At 38.2% G+C, this 20,397-nt stretch overlaps 1 protein-coding gene across 1 annotated transcript; it reads right to left on the bottom strand.

Annotated features, from left to right (window-relative positions):
* Positions 1-8,716: 8,716 nt before the first annotated feature.
* LOC109209662 (phospholipid-transporting ATPase 1-like) lies at positions 8,717-18,180 on the bottom strand. Its single transcript, XM_019372975.1, has 13 exons — positions 18,137-18,180; positions 17,925-18,081; positions 17,692-17,790; positions 17,331-17,400; positions 16,986-17,139; positions 15,291-16,723; positions 13,501-13,852; positions 12,479-13,247; positions 12,200-12,323; positions 11,780-11,999; positions 10,450-10,908; positions 10,049-10,349; positions 8,717-9,520 (listed from the first exon to the last, which is right to left on the bottom strand). Exons 1-12 carry the CDS (start codon positions 18,178-18,180, stop codon positions 10,148-10,150), a joined length of 4,083 nt encoding a protein of 1,360 aa, XP_019228520.1. The 3' UTR covers positions 8,717-9,520; positions 10,049-10,147.
* Positions 18,181-20,397: the final 2,217 nt, after the last annotated feature.

Below are 20,397 nucleotides of genomic sequence, written 5' to 3'. Positions count from 1 at the left end.
TCCTTATTTACCTTGCCCGTTTGAAATCAGAATCCCTTAATTAAAGGGAAACCTTGTGTGATTGATTTTCAAACTATTTTCTTACCTATTTCTGCTTCTCTTCTGCATTATAAATACATGACACAATTTTTTAAACAGACACACGATTTTTAATCATCACAACTCTCTTCTAAAAGCTTACGCTCTTGCTTCTTGATTGCAACTTGGCTTTCCTGAGTCTACTGCTTCTCCCTACTTGCTTGTTTCTGAAAACTGGTATGCCCTTTCATTTAAACTTTTGCCCCATCCCTATATGTTTATTCTATAGTTTCATTCTTCTGTGTGGTTTGCTGTTCATGCTTCGTAACTTATGCTGAGTATTTTTCTTTCTTTGCTTCTGCTTTCATATGAATCCCTACCCCTAACCCCCTTTATGTGTTGAGTTGAAACCTTGGCCTGACAACATCCCAATTACTGCCCAGGCCATGGTTTGACCTTCAATAGGTCCTGGACTCTCCAATGTTTGGCTAGTGGGCTGGTCAGGGGTGTGCCAGCACTTTATGTTGCTGGGCATGACCACCAGCCTACCTTGGTCCCTTATATCCCTCTATTGCACTTACACTTGTTCCTAGACTCTAAATTCTGCCCCCCTCCAATGAGCCTTGCCTTGGGACCTTGAGCTCCCTCTGAACATGGACATTTGAGGGCTGGCCCTTCCACACTACACTTTAACTCAGTTCTGTAATGATATCTAGGTGTGAGCATTGCCTGGTGTTCTTGAAACTCCTTGGAACTTTAACACATCCCGGATAAGAGAAAGGCTTTGGAACCTGATCCTGGCAGTTGGCTCATATCATATTGTTAGACCTTGGGTTTGAATTAGGCTCCTTGGATGCAGCTTAAGTGTTCTGATTGTAATTTTATTTCCCGTTTTCGATTCATCTTGGTCTGTAATAAAACTTTGTAATAACCTCTGGGGTGATTAGTGAAAAGGGAAACCATGCATGCAAAGGGGTAGATATCATGCTCATAGGGAATTACCACACTTCTGTACTCATGTATCTTGCCTACAGCTTTGCACATTTGCATATCACATGTAGATATCATGTCTATAAGGTTTCTGCACTTCTCCACATAGATATCATGTCTATAAGGTTTCTGCACTTCTCCACATAGATATCATGTCTATAAGGTTTCTGCACTTCTCCACATAGATATCATGTCCATAGGGTTTCTGCACTTCTGCACATTTAGATACCATGTCTACAGGTTTATGCATCCATATAGATACCATGTCTATAGGAATTTTGCATCTCCATATGGATACCACGCCTATAAGTAACCAGAAATCCAGACTCTACACATGCATTGGTCACTAGGCAAACCTATTTATAGGATTAAAAAACTAACAGTATTCAGATACCATGCCTATAGGATTTCTGCGCTCTTGCCACGCCTGTAAAAAGTGTTTAAATTAACGACGCTAGAAAGCATGCCTATAGGAACTATCAATCAAATCTGAATCACTCGTTTTAAGATTAGCACTAATTACAGAACTCGCACCATTCTGTTAAAACTGGAAACTTTCTTAATCAGTTTGTTTCTTTATTCCTAAAACCAGTAGATGCCATGCCTATAGGTCATCACGTAGGCAAACAAGTATGTAGTTAATTAATTGCACTGGTCTTCGATAAGTTGCAGCCAGGCAAGCCTAATGCGAACTTCTTGCCTAAAAATATGTAATGAACCAGCCTGCCTAACCTTAAGCATAATTTCGACCTAATCAGTACATGTAAGACATGCTAAACTACATGATTTTCTGTGATTAAAGGAGGTTTATCTGAGCCTTAATTGTTTTGTGCTCCCATAACTGCTTTCATGTGTTTTGCTTGACGCCTTAGTATTTTAACCTTTTTAAACCTCTGAAAAGCCAAGCTTCCTCCCTTTAGGATTAGTAGTCCTAAAAGCCTCCAGGACTGATAGGTGGGACGGGTAATAGCATGCAATAAGTAAACGAGACTATTTCGCGCTTAATACCTTAACGGGATGGGAAGGGTAGACATGGAGATGATGATCATACGATAACACTACGCGTACGATTGATTACCGGTGTTGTGTGGATGATCCATGTGATTTATAAACCTAGGACCCCTTTCCTTATACAACTTTGTTTAATATCAATAAAATCCTGTCTTTTCAAATACTCAAAACTCCTCCTTAATTTTACTGCATTATTCCTTTTCTTCCAAATTTTTCTTCTTTGTTTATTCAATGTATTGATCAATTCTCTGCATTTAGTCCCCCCTTTAAACAAATTGTAGATCATCTAGACCTTGATCTCACATACTTGTCACGTATCTATTTGCAACCCTTATGTGTAAAATCATTTGTGTATCTATTTGCATCAAAGTCACAACATAGCATGGCCGGGAACCACACTAGTGGATCTTGAGTGGTGCCTAACACCTTCCCCTTGAGATAATTTCTAGCCCTTACCCGAACTCAGGTTTTCCAACTCAAAAACCCTTAGTGTCCTAATGCACTTAATCATTAGGTGGCGACTCTTCAATTCCAAAAAAAAAACCCAATTCCCAAACGGGAATAGAGTTGTCTTCCCGAATGTCGTAAACCCGATTTCGCGAGAGAAAGGGGGCGTCGACACAACTCAAGTCTGAAAATCACCTCGACCTGATGTACCTGGATCTGTATACAAATACATAGTGTAGTATGAGTACAACCGACCCGTGTACTCAATAAGTAACAACACTAACCTTTGGCTGAAAGCAGTGATAAGCTCAGAACAATAGTCAAATGCCAAAACCAATAACCGATAACAGTTCAGAATATAAAGGATAAACCTTAGAAACAGTAACTCAATGATACAAAGTTCAGCTTGTTCACATTTTAGAAATTTAGGCATGCTTTCAAGTATAAAAGTTAAAGCCCAACACATATAAAGCAGGTCAATTATCAGCTAGCATGAGGAAAGTACATCTTTATGCCTACATGTCAATCAACAGTATCACATTGGATCCATCAAAAATATTTACACTTAGCATTGCACAGGTGCCTGGCGTAACTGCCCACATCAAGCACGTATATGATATACTGTGCCTACACCTACTGCTGGCATGTCAGACTCCAGAGGGGCGGATCCTGCCCAAGAGCTAATCATAATTATTAAGCCTGATAGTGAGGCCTGGTGCACGCGTCCCCCAAAAACAATAATGCTTAGCCCAATATGGGCCTGGCGTACGCGTCACCTCAAAATCAATACTCAGTTTAATAGTGTTACCCTTAAGAGATATCAACAACATCTAAGGAATCAAATAAGAAGTACTGAGACAGAGATATCATATAGGGATATAGTATCATGACAGAGAGCATGTGTGCAAACAAGATATATAACTCAAAAATAACAAGAATAGCCTATCAAGTCTCAAACAGTTAGCACTTAGCGTAGACATGATGTCTGACATGAATCCCAATTCAAATAATCAAAAAAGTAGAGGAAATGCAGGGATAACATGATATAATAGCAAAACAAGCCCGGTAATAGCCTAAAGGCCTCCCCAAAACATGAACGCCCCGGTATGCGCACATGCCCATCACCTAGCGCGTACGTCACCCCAACATATTTCATATAATGTAGTTCTCAAGGTTAAATTCCCTCAAATCCAAGATTAGATGTGTTACTTACCTCAAAAAGCGCAAATCAAAACTCTAACAAACCTTTCCTACGCGTATCGGCCTCCAAACGACTCAAATCTAGTCACAAATAACTCAGTATCAACAAATATTGCCATAGGAAACAACTTCAAACAATAAAGTTTAGATCTTTATCAAAATCAAAAAGTCAACAACGAGCTCGCACATCGAAACCCGGCAAAATTTACAAATTCTGAACATCCATTCAATTACGAGTCCAACCATACCAAAATCATCCAGTCCCGACCTCAATCGACCTTCAAATCTCCATTTTTTATTTTTCAAAATTTTCTAAAAAATCCCTAATTTTCCTACTTCGAATCACCAAATAAATGATAAAAATAAGGATGGAATCATGATAAACAAATAAACCCGCGTCAAAAACACTTACCTCGATCTAAGACGTGAAAATCCCCTCCAAAATCGCCCAAAATCGAGCTCTACAGCTCAAAATGATATAATAAGTCTAACCCTCGAAATGGGTTTTAATATTTTGCCCGAGAGTTATGCATCGTGGTCGCGGGACCTATATCTCGGTCGCGAAGAACAAATAATCAATGCCCTCCAAAATAGTCTATGTGAACGTGAAGACACAGTCACAAACGCGATGCTTGCCAAACCTGACTCTTCGGGAACGCGTGCACACCTACGTGATCGCGTAGGCTTAAAGCCTGACGCTCCAGCTGACCACTCCTCTACGAAAACGCGTGAACCTCCTCGTGTCCGTGATGACCTGAGCCTAAAAACATAAACGAACGCGAGCTGACTATCGCGAATGCGAGCTGACTATCACGAACACGAATAATAAATTTCCAGCTGCCAACAACAACTCTTCGCGATCCCGTCCCTTTCTTCGTGATCGCGAAAGTGGAAACTAGATACAAAGAAACTCAGCAGTTCAGCAAAGTCCAAAATGAAGTCGAACTTGATCTGAATCATAGCCAAGGCCCCCGGGATCCCATCCAAACATACCAATAGGTCCTAATACACTATGCGAATTTAGTCGAAACTTCAAATCACATCAAACAATATCGAAATCACGAATCGCACCCCCATTTCAAGCCTAATGAAACTTATGAACTTCCAACTTCTAAAACCGATGTCGAACCATATCAAATCAACTCTGAATGGCCTCAAATTTTGCACAATAGTCCCAAATGATAAAACAGACCTATTCCAACTCCCAGAACCAAAATCCTAATCTGATATCAATAAAATCAACTCTCAGTCAAACCTCTCAAACTTCCAAACATTTAACCTTCCAACTTTCCAAAAAGCCTCAAACTAACCTACGGACCTCAAAATCAATATCTGGATATATGCGTAATTCCAAAACCATCATACGAAGCTATCCAAAATATCAAAACTCCATTCTAGAGTCATTTACACAAAAGTCAAACTCCGATCAACTCTTTCAACTTAAGCCTTCAACTTGAGAGTAAGTGTCTTAATTCACTTCGAAACCTTTCCGAAATCAATCCAACCACCCCAAAAAGTCACATAATCATAAATAAACATAGAAGGGCCAATAAATAGGGGAACGGGGCTACAAAACATAAAATGACCGACCGGGTCGTTACAATCTCTATACCTTTTCTATCCCATCTATATTTCGTCCCTTTTGAAGTTGTTGTTAATGAATATGGCATGTTGGCTTTTTAAATTTGTAATATTTGTGTTGTTGGTACTCCTGTTACTTTGTTTTTAATTATTATCTCAAATGGGAAATTTCAATCTATTTTGTGCAATATTATTCACTTGTGTTCTGTTTTTTACCATGTTTGTGTGCACATAAGTGGCATGAGTCAATGTTGCTGGACTTCTTTTTGCATGTACTAATTTTTTCCTTCTTTTTAATGATGCCAAAAGGGGGAAGGGAAGATAATTGAGGGGGGCAACAGTTGAATCTGGGCGTCTGATTTGTAGGGAAACATGCTGAGAATCCGGTTCTCAGGGGAATATCAATTATGGGTTTGTCATCATCAAAAAAGGGGAAAATTGATAAGTTATACTATTAAGGTGTTGATGATTTGTCAAACTTTATTGAGGATTCAGATAGGAACCTGATGCAATCAGTTCCTTTGCGTCTGCTGTAATATTTTTTGATGTCTGGCCAAACGTTCTCGAGGAACCAGATAAGGGAACAGACATGATCAGTTCTCCAACTGTCGTACAGTCAATCCTACAGCTGTAAAAGTTGTTTCACTGTACCGACTAGAAGCAGTATGGCGGCACAACCGCTACTACTAGAGGCCAAACCAAAAGTTGTATTGTCTCTATCTATTCTCACATGCTATCTCATATATATAGCACATGATACAAGGTTTAACCTAACACTTAATAATCTAAAAAATCTATCATCTCAAGTGCCAGCCACCACTGTTTTACTGTACCAACTGGAAGCAGTGTAGCGGCACATCCGCAACTGCTAGAGGCCAAACCAAAAGTTGTATTGTCTCTATCTATTCTCAGATGTTATCTCATATATATAGAACATGATACAAGGTTTAACCTAACACTTGATAATCTGTAAAATCTATCATCTCAAGTGACAAGCATCACTGTTTCCTCCAAGTGCACTCAAGAACAAAGCTGCTACAAACCAAGGACTAGATCCCAACACTGATGATGTCTTGGGTCCTTATGTTTGTTGAGTCTTTGTCTTTTGTTATTTACTTGTAAACCTATGTGGCTTTCTAGAAGTATTTGTAGGACATTATTCAACCATTGTTGTTTTGATTGTTTGACTAGAGTTAGTCAAAGAGTGTTTCTTTGTAATAGAGTTGTTACAAAGAGTTTATAATAGAGTTATTGTAAGGAGTGAGGGATTAAGAGTTAAATTCTTAGATTGCAATAAGTTATAATTTGAAATCAGCTCAGTTTAGTGGAGTTAAAATCCTACTGGGGTATCGTGATTTTTAATCCCTTGAGCAAGGAGTTCTCCACGTAAATATGCATGTTTTTTACTTACTGCTGGTTTACTGCGGGAACTAGTAGAAAACATGTTTCTCTATACTGTTTGGTGGACTCCTAATTTCTATCAATAAACATACAGAAGCATGTCTTGTTACATACGTACGAGGGAGGATAGTGTAAAACAAGATTAAGGGAATGAGGTAGATGTTCCTAATCCTAAATGAGTGCTAGTAATTGGGGAAGGTGGTGTTGGCTACCAATATATATATATATATATATATATATATATATATATATATATATATATATACACACACAACCCATTCAACTTGGCCCCATTTTTTATTTTGGCACTCTATCTCAACTTTGTTCCATTTTGACCCTTCAACTCTATATTATATGTTTCATTTTGGCCCTCCAACTCTATTTCTTATGTTTCACTTAACACAAAAGCTGAAACCAGTGCAAAAAATATAGCGCGTGTGTATATACAAATCTGAGGTGTAATAAATATCCATTTAAATGTTGCCACGTGATTTTTTCATCCATGTCAAACGGGTCAATACTAAAATACTCGAACCTGACCGTATATTTTGATCTACTGTTGCCCCATCTTCATACTCAAAGTTCCAAAGCTTTCATCCGTCGATTTCATACCTGGCCATCCAGAAAAATTCAAACTTTTGCAATTTTATTGTTCGTTTATTTATTCTGATTTTTTTTGTGGGTTTATTTCATCTAAGCTTGAAGTTGAAGTGAATCCATGTCTCAAAGAAAACTTTTTTTTCATAATGGAATGAGTATTTGTTCTTGTGGATTTCAAGTTGAACTGAAAGTATCATGGACAGCAAGAAATTCAGGTCGCCGATAGGTGTAAATTTTACAAAGTAAGTGAACCATTTTCGGATTTCATTTTCAGTGTTGTCATTTTCTTGTGTAGATAAGAAGCGGACTTAATTTTACCCAAATACGGTCGGGTTTCAGGTATTTTAGTATTGACCCGTTTGACATGGATGAAAAAATCAGGTGGCAACATTTAACTGGATATTTATTACACCTCAGATTTGTGTATACACACGCGCTATATTTTTTGCGCTGGTTTCAACTTTTGTGTTAAAGTGGAACAAAAAAAATAGAGTTGGAGGGCCAAAATGGAACAAGGTTGAGATAGAGTGCCAAAATAAAAAAATGATGCGAAGTTGAATGGGTTGTATATGTATTTGGCCTATATATATTAATTTCACATGATAACTATGTTATTAAAAGATTGTTGAATTTTTGCCTATAAATGAAAGAAAAGAAGTTTGATATTGGTACGGTCGGATCCATTATAAGAGAGCAATTTTGATCACGACAGATTATTTCTTTTTCCGATATACGAAATAGAGCATTTCACTAAGTTAATTCTTAAAAATTGTTGAATCATACCATTTGCCTTATTTCAATAAAAGCACGGGTTACATTTCGTCTGCACAAATATAGAGTAATTTTGTCCACCAAATTGAACTGATGGAAAAAAATTACCTCAATATTTTTGCCTACTCTAAAATTTGAACCTGAGGGTGTTGGCTTCCAATATATCCATGTCCTTCTGCCAAGTGAACCAATAGTTGAAGAGCAATACTCAAAGGTTAGATTTGAAAAAAGAAAGAGAGGACATGTTCCCACTTGGGATTTTCGGACTTATCCTAAGTCCCAACTCCCAACATCTTGTGGTCCACTATTTTTTTATATTCTCACCCTTAATAAGAGAGTCTAGAGAAAGAGGACAGCATCATTTTGCCACGTACACGTCTCAGCCATAGTGCAGCGCAATACATTTCTGGTGCAGAGACGATGAAGGTGCTAACCCGACCACTAAATCTAGCAGGTCCAGGGCAAATCAGGTACAGGTTCAAATTTTGCCACATTTCTTGTAGATCAACATCATGTGAGATAATGGGACTAACAAAACAGAAAATTAAAAATGACCATGAAATATCACTATTATGAATTGTTTCATTATTTTATTATTTCGTTGCATTCATTTACAAGAAGAAACCACCACCAGTGTATGGTGCAGGAATTATTATCAGAATTTGATACATAACATGAAAATTTCCAAATTCATGTCTTAAATTAAATGAGTGGATTTAGAATGGATAGTATTCTAATTAGGAATTCAGCAATATGCTCTCTTTGTTCCTTGAGCAAGTAATTCACATCATTCAGTACTTCAGTGAACAACTTTTTCTCCCACAATTTGAAAGAGTATGGATTCCCCGAACTTTACAAGAAACTATTATACACTTGTATTTCTTTCTCCCTTTGTTTTTCGTTCTTCATTTCTTCTCTCTAACTTATACATGGATATAATTATTGCAACAACTTAAATACACTGTACACCTAACAATCAGCCTGTCAGTTTTACCTCTGTGGAAATATCCCAACCTAAGTATCAACAAACACTTATAAGATCCATCCCGATGCCTTTATTCCACTTTTCTGCCTTAACCAGATCGTCGTCTTCATGCTCAACAACAACAACAACAACATAACCAGTATTATCCCACACCGTGGGGTCTGGGGAGGGTAGATCCATCCCGATGCCTTTATTCCACTTTTCTGCCTTAACCAGATCGTCGTCTTCATGCTCAACAACAACAACAACAACATAACCAGTATTATCCCACACCGTGGGGTCTGGGGAGGGTAGTGTGTACGCAGACCTTATCCCTATCTTGTGAGGATAGAGAGGCTGTTTCCAATAGACCCTCGGCAACCAGATCGTCTTCATGCATTCTCCATTAATCATCACGCTTTGACTTTGAGTTTAACCCTCTCTTCCCTTTTCTTTCAGTCAAATGGCGACTCCGCCAGATCTTTTATCCACGTTCTGTTAATGGCTTCACCTGCTGGCGTTACGTGTGTAGCTCATCTGAAGCATGAGCAAGATATGTTAGTGTTAAGCAACCTTTGTCCTAAACACTTTGTAGCTATCTCTAAAGACTAGTTCTCTGCTCTTATATCAGAGACAACTCAGGGGTGCAGCATGACAAAAATAGGGGATGAAAAATGGCATCGGTAAGCTTCACATCACGAGAAAGATATCTTTCCTAAAATACTGACCCCTTTTTAACTGTCATTTCCATTCTAAAAGCACCTAACAATTATTGTTATTATTTTCTTTTAAACAATGGAAAGATTATCTTTTTACAAGAAAAGGTAGTTTTATCAGGTAATGGATACACTAAAGGCATTCCTTTGATTTTCCTTTGGCCAATTTGAAAAGGTGCATAAGGAAGAAGGATAATTTCACACAACGGGGCCGGAGAGACGGCAGACCTTAGCTCAGGTAAGATCTGTCTTTGATTGAGCGAATCCTGCCCGATTTTGATTTCCGTCCCGTGGGAGACATAGTAAATAGTTAAATGTTTGATTCCCTTGTTAGGGAGTGGCGACATACCTGCAACATCTAGACCGGAATACGACGGGAAGCCAAGCACCAGGCAAACCCAATGGAAGCTATATCTAATTGGGTGATTGGCAATGTACACAGCACGTATTAGCTTTCACTGTGACCTGACCTAGATCTAGAATGACTAGGTCTTTTCCTCAATATCTCTGCTTCTCTAGCTATCTGGATGTCCGATGGCCAGAAAATTTGGTGCATAATTTTGAGAATAAAGCGAGGAAGCAGAGCCAGAACTATAATAAGCAAAATTAAGAGCCAGTAGGCCGGTGACTTCACCAGCTGATAAATTGTACTGCAGAAGACAGAAAAATTATGTTACATCATAGACCTCTTAATCTAAATGTAAAGAAAGTTTAGATGTAATATATTAGGACTTCAGCGGAAATACTAACCCATAATTAGGGAAGACAGGTATAGAGTCCAGCACCACCAAACAGACATACGTGATAATAATTGACCCCCACACTGCCATATGAGTATATATTACCCAGCGCTGTATGTCCATTGCCAAGTGAATGTTGACAAGGATCACTACTGCAATTGTCCACAAGCTACCCATACTCCATATGTCAACATCGCTCTGATGATAAGTGAATAGTGGTACATAAAAAAGAACAAGGCTCTGCCAAACTGTATCAATCATGGTGACCCAGAAGAGTTTCATATTGTAACTTTCCTGTCTGTGGCCAGCAGCATAGAGTTTAGGATACTCAAGTAGTGTCTTATGACTTAAGTCCTTGTCCAGAATACCAACAATTACTGTAGGTACGGAAGTATAGATGACAGAATAAAACATACTACTCCAATCTGTTAATGCAGAAGTTGCAGAAAAAGCTGTGCACAATATGTACCTACAGACAACAGATTACAGGACAAATACGTTCAGATAACTGTTTCATATTGTGTTTTTCCAAACTGCAAATCACATTCTAGGAGAGATGAGAAAAAATTCAAAAAATAGTAACTATAATGCATGATAACAATAGCGGATTTAGTAAACCAAGCTCAGGTTTCCAGCATGCATACAAATACGATATATATATCATTGTCCTCTAAATGCGACTCAACTGCCAGCTAGCATAAACTGGCTCACACCAATTATCTGGGACAGCAACCTCAAAGTCCTATAAAAGCTTGACAATACATGATTGATATGTTTGACCAGACTCCTTACATGTACTGAAAGTCTGAAACAGCTAAACTTTCCTCCCCTTTGTTGGTTGCAAGCTTTTAGAACTGCCTTACACCCCATCTGAACAGATATCGCCACTTCCCTGGAATTCTCGACACTCACAGGCCATTATACACTATTTTACACTTTACACATAACACACATGTGTGCCCACCCCGTTTATCACTCAAACCACTTGAACAAAATATTGCCACTTCCCCTGGTACCCTTTTAAACAGAAAGCTACCTGTAAGATCTCACTCGGACTCTGCCACTATTATTCCTTTTTCCATTTCCCACAAGATATACCAAATTTATAACTTTAAATCAAGAGCTTATAGCAGCACTGAAGCCCCAGCCCTATTTTGCAGATGACATTTCCATGGGGCTTTTCCAGGTTGTGATGTACATGACCTCAGATGTGTTCTTTTTTTCTTTTTCTTTAACCTTTCTTACTCATTTGTTTGGGGACTTTGCGGAGGGGGGGATTTTTGCACAAAATATCCTATAGAAAGATCTGTATCAAAAAACTAGAAGGAGAAGAAGCCTACCAGAAAAGCATGAAAACAAAAACAGCATTGCGGTAGAAGTTGTAAAGAACCAAATAACCAACACGCTGGTAATTCCAATGTCCATGCACAAGAAGCAAACGCTTCAGAAATCGAAACTGTCCCATAGCAAAGTCTGATGCCATCACAGCTTGGCGCCCTTCTTGACCACATATTCCAACACCAACATCCGCCATTTGGATCATTGAAACATCGTTAGCCCCTGAGAAGTTTCAAAATTAGACCCGGAAAACAGTTGTGCATGCACTTGAAAAACCTTAAAAACACAACATCCCCAAAGATGACACAAAACCTCATCTATATAATTCATACAAACAAGCTCTTTTCGCATCGGACAAAATTCTGATAATATATAACATTTAACATTTGCAGAAAACACCTAATAATATATAGCTAACTCACCATCACCTATGGCTAGTGTCATATCATCAGTGCGGCTCTTTATTAGATCAACAATTCCAGCCTTCTGCAAAGGGGCAACGCGACAGCAAAGCACAACTTTACATGAAGTTGCAAGATCGAAGAGCTGTGACAGGATGGCAATCACAAATAATGGCTCTCAATGTACATCGAAAGGTAAAAGGCTAATGTGTCAACAAGATGTATACTCCCTTTTTCCAAACAAAATAAGGAACCAACAAGATGACTATCGTTAGAAAGGATGAGGTAAAGGATGATTACCTCAGACTCAAGATCTTTCTCTAAAATATACACAAGACTATTCCCATCAATTATGAGTGCTAGAGGTCCAACAGGAATTCCTTCCCCTCCCGCAAGCTGCTGCGGTAATTTATATGACTTTGTACCATTTTCTGCTTCTCTCTGCAATTTTAAGATCCGACTATCACAACTTGTGGGCTTCACGCTGTATTTGGCCTTGGCGTCTGACAATAACCTTTTGCATTCATTTTCTGAAGAGCCATTAATGATGATCTGGTGCATGTCGGAGGTCAAGAGTTTGCAAGACAAACCAATTGAAATTGCAGTTTCTTGCTTATCTCCAGTAAGAACCCAAACCTTTATCCCCGCTTGCCGCAGAGACTCAATAGCTTCTGGTACACCCTCTTGTAGTTTGTCCTCTATTGCGGTGGCGCCAAGTAGAGTTAAATTGCACTCGATTAGAGATGCTGTTTGGCGTAATTTTGCTGATCTGTCATTCAAAGATGTACTAGCATCCTCATACAAGCATTGCCACTCCTCAAGTTCTTCTCCTGTAAGGTCCCTTGCAGCGACCACAAGGGTTCGCAGTCCTTCAGAGGAGTACTCATTCAAATGAGTATAAGTGGCATTTTTTATGTGTTCATGAGTTTCATGCTCTTCGCTTAAAATGCTAAACATTGAAGTTTCAGCCCCTTTGACCAAAACTTTTACAGAATCATCTGGGAATCTAATGACAACAGACATTCTTTTACGCACACTGTCAAACTCATGAAGTCCTAAGACATCCAACCTGCACCAGCCAAAAATTAGTCCGCATTTCCAACGCCTAAGAAGTTATACTTGAGCAAATTACCAAAATTAACAAGAGGAATGCAAGAGAAGAAACCAATGTGTGAATGTGGATGGAAAAGTCACAATGCTATAGATAGCATGCATCACTAACACTTACAATAGTAATCAATACTATTTCATTAACAAGTTCTAAAAGATTCCCTAGGGAAACTAGCACCAAACAATAAACGTGAAGTGAAACGGTCATGTACCTCAGTTTCTCACCCTTGACATCAGTCACAATATGATCAGATGTCCGCTCACACAGTGTATACCCATAAGCAGATGCAGCAGCTACAAGTGCTTGTTCATCAGGAGATTCACCTTGATACTCGATGGTGACATCAGTGTCGTCCACATTGTTCTGTATACCACATGAAGAACTTTTGGTAGGAATAGGAATCACGGTATTACATGCTGCCAACGTCAGAAAAAACTCGTCTGCAGCAATCCTCTCTTCTCCGGCTAGCTTGGCATGTAACAATTGCATTAGTTCAACATCAGTTGGAACTTCTGATTTGATCGTTAACTTTCTTCGACTCGAAGGATGTTGGATTGGTTCTTCTGCACATCATTACAAGAATAACCGTTTGGTTCGGTGCACAAGCAGATTTAGGTGAAAACAAAACCTCAAAAGGAAGAACCAAACAAAGAATGCAGCTGGCTCCTTATTATCAGCTGATATAAAAAGCTATGCATGAACATATTACATGCTCTACACTGCGGAATTAGGGACATTACAATATACGAAAAGAACACCAACTACAAACACAACTAAACAGTCTGTTCTTGCAGATAACTTATGGTCAAACTAGTGATTATTCTTTCGAGAAGAGAAAGAAAACCCCCATAGGCATAGGGAACCATGACTGTTGCTTATGTAGGTAATACAAGAGGACAAATACACCGTTTTAGGTTGACAAGATATAGAAAAATAGATGCTACACGAGAAAAAGAATAACTAAAAAATAAGTGAAAAGGCACTTATGAAAAGAGAGTATTCCATTGGTTACGTTAGCAATGTACTGTCAACCGTGCAGGAGATCAACCTTTTACAATATGAAACATATAGCAGCAGTTATTCGCTTCAGGACATAATTTTTAAAGGAGTTGCAATAATGTAAAATATTGAGTGCGTCAGACTTATAAAAATAAATAAAGATTGAGTGCATCAGAATGAGCAAGCAAAGACAGTGAAGCAGCTTAACACATCTTACATGGAATAGGAATACATTTTGTAGTGTCATAAACTAATAAATCCAAACAATGAGAACAAAATAAATTTAGATCTCATTGTCGCCGTGTAAGATAACTCTTGTTAAATAAATTAACTGCTTGGTATCTGAGGGTGGGAACACACACTAATGAATGACAATGATAAAAAAGCTCTTACTAAATAAATGATATATTCATGCAAGAATTGCATAAGTAAGCGTGCTCTTCACAGCCAATAAGCTCATTTGGGTATCTAATAAACCATAATGTGATGGCAATAGCATTCAAGAAAGATCCAATCCGACTACATCAGGTACATATAATTTTTCTTGGCAGATAGGCAAAGTTACAAATTTTTCTCTTAACAGTGTTGAGCAGTCTACATTCTATAACTGTGACTTCACGCCAACAAATATTTTAACCAGCAGAAGCTGGAATGAAAAATATTCCAAGCATTTCATTGAGACAAAAGGACAGTACTGTCAAGAGAATGAAGCATAAGCCATCTGACATCAAGAATCATCAGATATTAACAACATTAAAACTAACAACTTCTGCATGTTTGCACAAATGGACTGACTTCACTTTTCTGTTTCTAGTTTTCCTGTTAATTACTTTTCCCTCTTGTACCCTTTTTCCTGCTTATTATTTCTGGAAGTACCTAATAGGGAAAATACATAAGCATTCTACAAATGTTCGTTACATTGTCTGATCATGATAATCCTCCAGTTATACAAGTCAAAGATCCAAACTATGTTTAGAAAAATATAGCATACAGTTAGCATACCTCCAATATCTGTGTTTACTGATGCATCAGAGGCAGAAAGGGATCTCCCATAACTTTTTCCCCACACACTAGCTCTTCTGAATTCCATCTTATTTTCAGTAAGTGTTCCTGTTTTATCTGAAAAAACATAGCGAATCTGACCCAAATCCTCATTGATATTTAGGGATCTGCACTGAAACCTAGAATTACTGTTAATATCATACATATGCCTGTCTCCAATCATGAAATACGACTGTCCCAAGCGAACTAACTCCATGGTGATATAAAGAGATATAGGTATCATTATCTGGAAAACTATGATCGAACTCAGAAAGGAGAAAAATGTTTCCATAGGAATCCCATAGTACTTATACTGTTTGCCATGTTTTCCTTCTTCAAAGTAAACTCTTCTGTAATAAGGCAAGGTATCAAGCTGTTCCTCATGGCGCTTCAACCATAGACCCATCCCAATTGCTACAACCAAGCACATCACAAAAAGGAAAATAGACAGCCAAAGTGTTTCCCGGTTCATATATGTTTCCAGCCTGCTTCTTTTAGATGGAGACGCAGTGCTGTTCAACATAGCTTTAGTCTCTTGCCCAGCATAAACTGCTACTCCAACTGCCCATTCTGTGTTCTTCAGCTGGCAACCACGCAATATGATATTCGATTGGCTGAGCGGAAATCTATGCCCATTAAACTCCATATTAGCCGTGAATTCATAAATGTTCCTGTTAGGCTGTTCACATCTAATAACTCCTGAAATCGTCTCCCCTTCACACACTAATGAAGTTGTTTCTTGCCTAGCATACCTTGTCTTCAAGTTTGATTCACCATCAAGATTCATTGTCTGAATATAAGCAATTCCACTAGGATCACTGGTTCCTAACAACACCAAGTCACAGGGAATAGTCTCATTAGCAAGGATCTTCACAATCTCACCGACCCGGATTTTCTTCCATCTTTTTAACTGAAACTTCCCACCAGATTGAAGTACTAGAGCCTCCCGGTTATTCTCGTTCCTATCTGATCTGTGTCTCCGCCAATCCTCATAACCATCTTTTATAGCTGTCACAGAAAGCACAAACAGAAGAGGAAACAGAGACACAGTTCTCCCAAATACAGCAAGAGGCGGAAGCTGATTCAGAGCAGCGATAGCTAAAAAGTATAAATAGGCAACCCGATGAAACTGAATGAATAGGTTCTTCGGCAAGAAAGTTATTACTGTATACTTGCTAGTTCTGATCTCATTTCCACAGAAATCAAACTTATCATTAGTCTTTTTTGGATCATTAACATGGATCAACCTAGGGTTACTTCCATGTAATAAGCTATCCTCCAACTGCATGCTTTTCTGAAGAAGCCTCTGAGATTTGTTCAGCTTATCCTGGACGCGAGAAGAATCCCTAGACAAAGACGAATCACGGGTGGATGCTGCTCCAGATGAAGCCAACCTAGATGAATCACAGGATATTTCAAAAGCTGCTTTGTCATGCCAATGGTCTTCCGTTCCACTCCACGATACGAGGCGTTTCCTGTCCTTTGGGGGGGGGGGGGGGGGGTTGTTCTGATGAATGTGGCTGGTGAGCCTGAGGCTCGGCTGAATGGAAGTCCTTTTTACTCACAAGAGAAGAAGAATAGTGTTGTTCGTAAGGACGAGTTCTGGTTCAAAAGAAGGCTCAGACAGTAACAGCAATGGCTTGTAATGAAGCCAACCTAGATGAATCACAGGATATTTCAAAAGCTGCTTTGTCATGCCAATGGTCTTCCGTTCCACTCCACGATACGAGGCGTTTCCTATCCTTGGGGGGGGGGGGGGGGGTTCTGATGAATGTGGCTGGTGAGCCTGAGGCTCGGCTGAATGGAAGTCCTTTTTACTCACAAGAGAAGAAGAATAGTGTTGTTCGTAAGGACGAGTTCTGGTTAAAAAGAAGGCTCAGACAGTAACAGCAATGGCTTGTCGGAAGTCATAAATACTTCCACCGCCCGAAAGGCATTGGAAAGAATGAAACTAAAACCTCAATAAGTAAATCAAATCCCTAATATCATTCACAGATAGACCATCCAAAGAGCATTTTTGCTCACCCGTGGGAAGCTCGAGGTTATTGGTTAAGCCTTCACTCACTTTATCCTGGAACAATAGGCAGTAATTTTAATGGCGAATTCTCCCAAATACACCAGGGTGGGTCTTGCAGAAATCCAAAACCAACATCCAAAAACCAGACCTTTTTACGTTTCAACCCCACCAAGCCAGGGCCAATAATGAAATCAGCTGACAAATAAAACAAAAAGAAAATATGAAATTTTAAATCACATGAATGCTGTGGCATCCACCGACCCAAATAGGGCAAAACTGAAACAACTAAATCCACTCAGCAATAGATAATGCAATCAAATAAACGGACGTGTATGTAATTATTACGAGCAAAAAAAGGGCTAACCTGTGAGTCAAATGGGGACGAGTCTTGTCTTTTGTTCTGTCGTATCGTCTCGTAATTGGTGATTGAATGAGATGGATGCACTGAAAAGGAAATCAGAGAGGAAAATGTCAGATCTGAGGAACACACACATACACATACACATACACATACACATACACACACACAATGAAAGATGAATCAGCTTTATACAGAGCAAGAAAAAAGACAAACAAACCTGAGATTTCTTGTTCAATATGCAAAAGGCGGTTGAAAGTGATGGAGGAGAGAGAATATTGGGTTTTATAGTACTAGTATTATTATGCTGCTGCTTACGTGACTCGTCGGTCTCTGCTGCCTTCCTCCTCTTCTTGCCCCACCGCTGAAGTCTCGATCTGCATTGATAATTTGATATTGTGTAAGCTTCACTAATCAGCCCCAATTCCAAACCGAGATTCTATCTCTCTCAGCCTCACCACAACTCTCCTCTTCATTTCCCTGCTTTTTTCTTTTCATTTTTTCGTTACTATCACTGTCTTGTTTATTCTATTTTCCTTTGTCTTGTTTTATGCAATTCTTTTTTCTTTTGAAAAAAATCATATACGTAATTTTTATTTACAACTAATTTAACTTTAAATCTCTTATTTTATACTTAATGACATAATTTTACCGTTAAAAGAAGTTCTAAAAAAAATCTTAACTTTCATGTATAAGTAAACATTGCAAGAAGTAGTATTTATCTCTAATAATAATTTCCTTTGAATTTGATTTTGACGATTTACGTTTTTAAATTAGATATATTAAAACTTTTACGTGTATAAAACCATTGCTTGGACATTGCACTTTTCTTTCAATACTTTAGTGTATTCTTACACACATTATTAGTTTCGTATGATTAGAGAACTTTCTTATCATGCTAGTATTTTTTCAAATCAACTTTTGAACTAAACTTAACAAGGATGATAACGAAAACACAAAATCAAAGAAGTAAGCAACTGAAATAAATTTTAAATCCCATTTCTTGACAGAGAAAGGGTGCTCACGTGCTTAAGTTGTATATCTTCGTCACGAAAAGAATAAAGGAAGATTAGGCAAGATTACTATCACTCATGTGCAAAAGGATTGCATGCTAATCTTTCTTTCATTTTTCTTTTTCTAAAGGAAAATTTGTGTTTCTGGTGGTTTCAGTGATTATCAAACTTTAGTTTTGATATTTGTATCACGTGAATCAACAAATTTAACCGTCAATTAATATAAATATTATTTTTTTGTATACGGTCGACACCAGGTATGCCCGATTTCACGGGCTCGAAGTGTTGCTTCAAGCCCGAGTTCAGGATGGGTCGAGTTTAAGGCCGATGGACCAAGCCCGAGCCCGACGACAGAATATAGGGCTCGAAGATCGAAGTACGGAATAAGCGCCGAAGCCAAGTACGACCAACCCCGAGATGATGTCGTTGTGAGTTTGTAACAAAAATAGCAAGATTCCCGCCACGTCCCCAAGATTATGGCACAAATTCCAGAATAGATTTGTACGAGTTAGTACGAATCCGTACTAGGCGGTTAGACAACTGTCCCAATAAGATTCTTTACTGTAAATAGAAATGTACCTTATTTAGGGTTCCCCTACTATATAAAGGGGACCCCAATAATTTGTAACGATCATCAATCATTGGCAAAAGAATATACTCTCTTACTTTCTTGCTCATTATTCATCAAAATTGTCTCTTAATTACTTTATTGTCTTTACTTTCTTGTTCTTGTTGACCAACCACGAGGCCATCACAGCTCGAGGTCGAGACTTGCTTAAGCACTGGTTTGATTCAACTTTCTTCTCTAGTTTACACGTTTGATTTCTTAGTTATTAAATAGTATTGAACTAAATCACGTATCTTTAAAACCACAAACAAGTTTAATTGTTACTATTATTTTCGAGGTAAACAGTTTGGCGCCCATCGTGGGGCTAAAGATAATAGTGGTTATTTCAGTATGATTCTAATAACACACGTTATTTTCACACTTGTTCTTGTCAAGAATTTTTGTTCTCGGGTGAAAACATGTCAAACTCACAAAACACACCCGTACACGGTGATGATGGTCTTGGATTTTGTGGGAAAAACAACAATGTAGTTGCTCCGGGAGCCGGTGTTAGGGGTGTTCGTCGGTCGGTACAGTACTTAGACATTTCAGTTCGGTATTTTCGGTATTCGGTTTCTTAAAATGCTATACCAATACCGTACCTAATTAAATTCGGTATGGTTCGGTTTTTCTCCTTTCGGTTTCGGTTTATTCGGTTCGGTAACTTCGATTTATTCGGTTTGAATACTAACTAGTGCGTAGAGTCATAGACTATAATATTCTTAATTAAAGTACTCAAAAGTACAAAACTAAAAAGTACAAATATTTTGTCCAAAACAAGCAAATATCACTCGAGAGTGAGAAACAATACATAAAGAAATAAATTTGATCATTAGAAATGTCTTGTTACTTGCTTAGAGTTAATTGATGAACTTAGAGAATAAAGGAAAGTAAAATTTAAGATTTTTTATGTTATGTTAGAACTAAAAATATATGTATTGTGTAATATAATTTATATTTTAGTACGGTATCGATATTTCGGTATTTCATTTTAAAATACCAAATACCATACCTAATACCAGTTATTTTTAAAATTTAAACCAAATACCATACCGAATACCATAATATCGAAT

This window comes from Nicotiana attenuata, unplaced genomic scaffold (genome assembly GCF_001879085.1).
Source record: "Nicotiana attenuata strain UT unplaced genomic scaffold, NIATTr2, whole genome shotgun sequence".
Classification (NCBI taxonomy): Eukaryota; Viridiplantae; Streptophyta; class Magnoliopsida; order Solanales; family Solanaceae; genus Nicotiana; species Nicotiana attenuata.
This window is presented reverse-complemented; position numbering and strand designations above follow the sequence as displayed.

Excerpts from the sequence above, each read along its gene's own strand:
- LOC109209662 (XM_019372975.1), bottom strand. The coding sequence starts at position 18,180 with ATGAAGAGGAGAGTTGTGGTGAGGCTGAGAGAGATAGAATCTCG. Across the intron at positions 17,401-17,691 it reads GGTTAGCCCTTTTTTTGCTC|GATAAAGTGAGTGAAGGCTT; the intron begins GTAATAATTACA and ends CTATTGTTCCAG. Across the intron at positions 10,909-11,779 it reads TTTGTTTTCATGCTTTTCTG|GTACATATTGTGCACAGCTT; the intron begins GTAGGCTTCTTC and ends TGTTGTCTGTAG.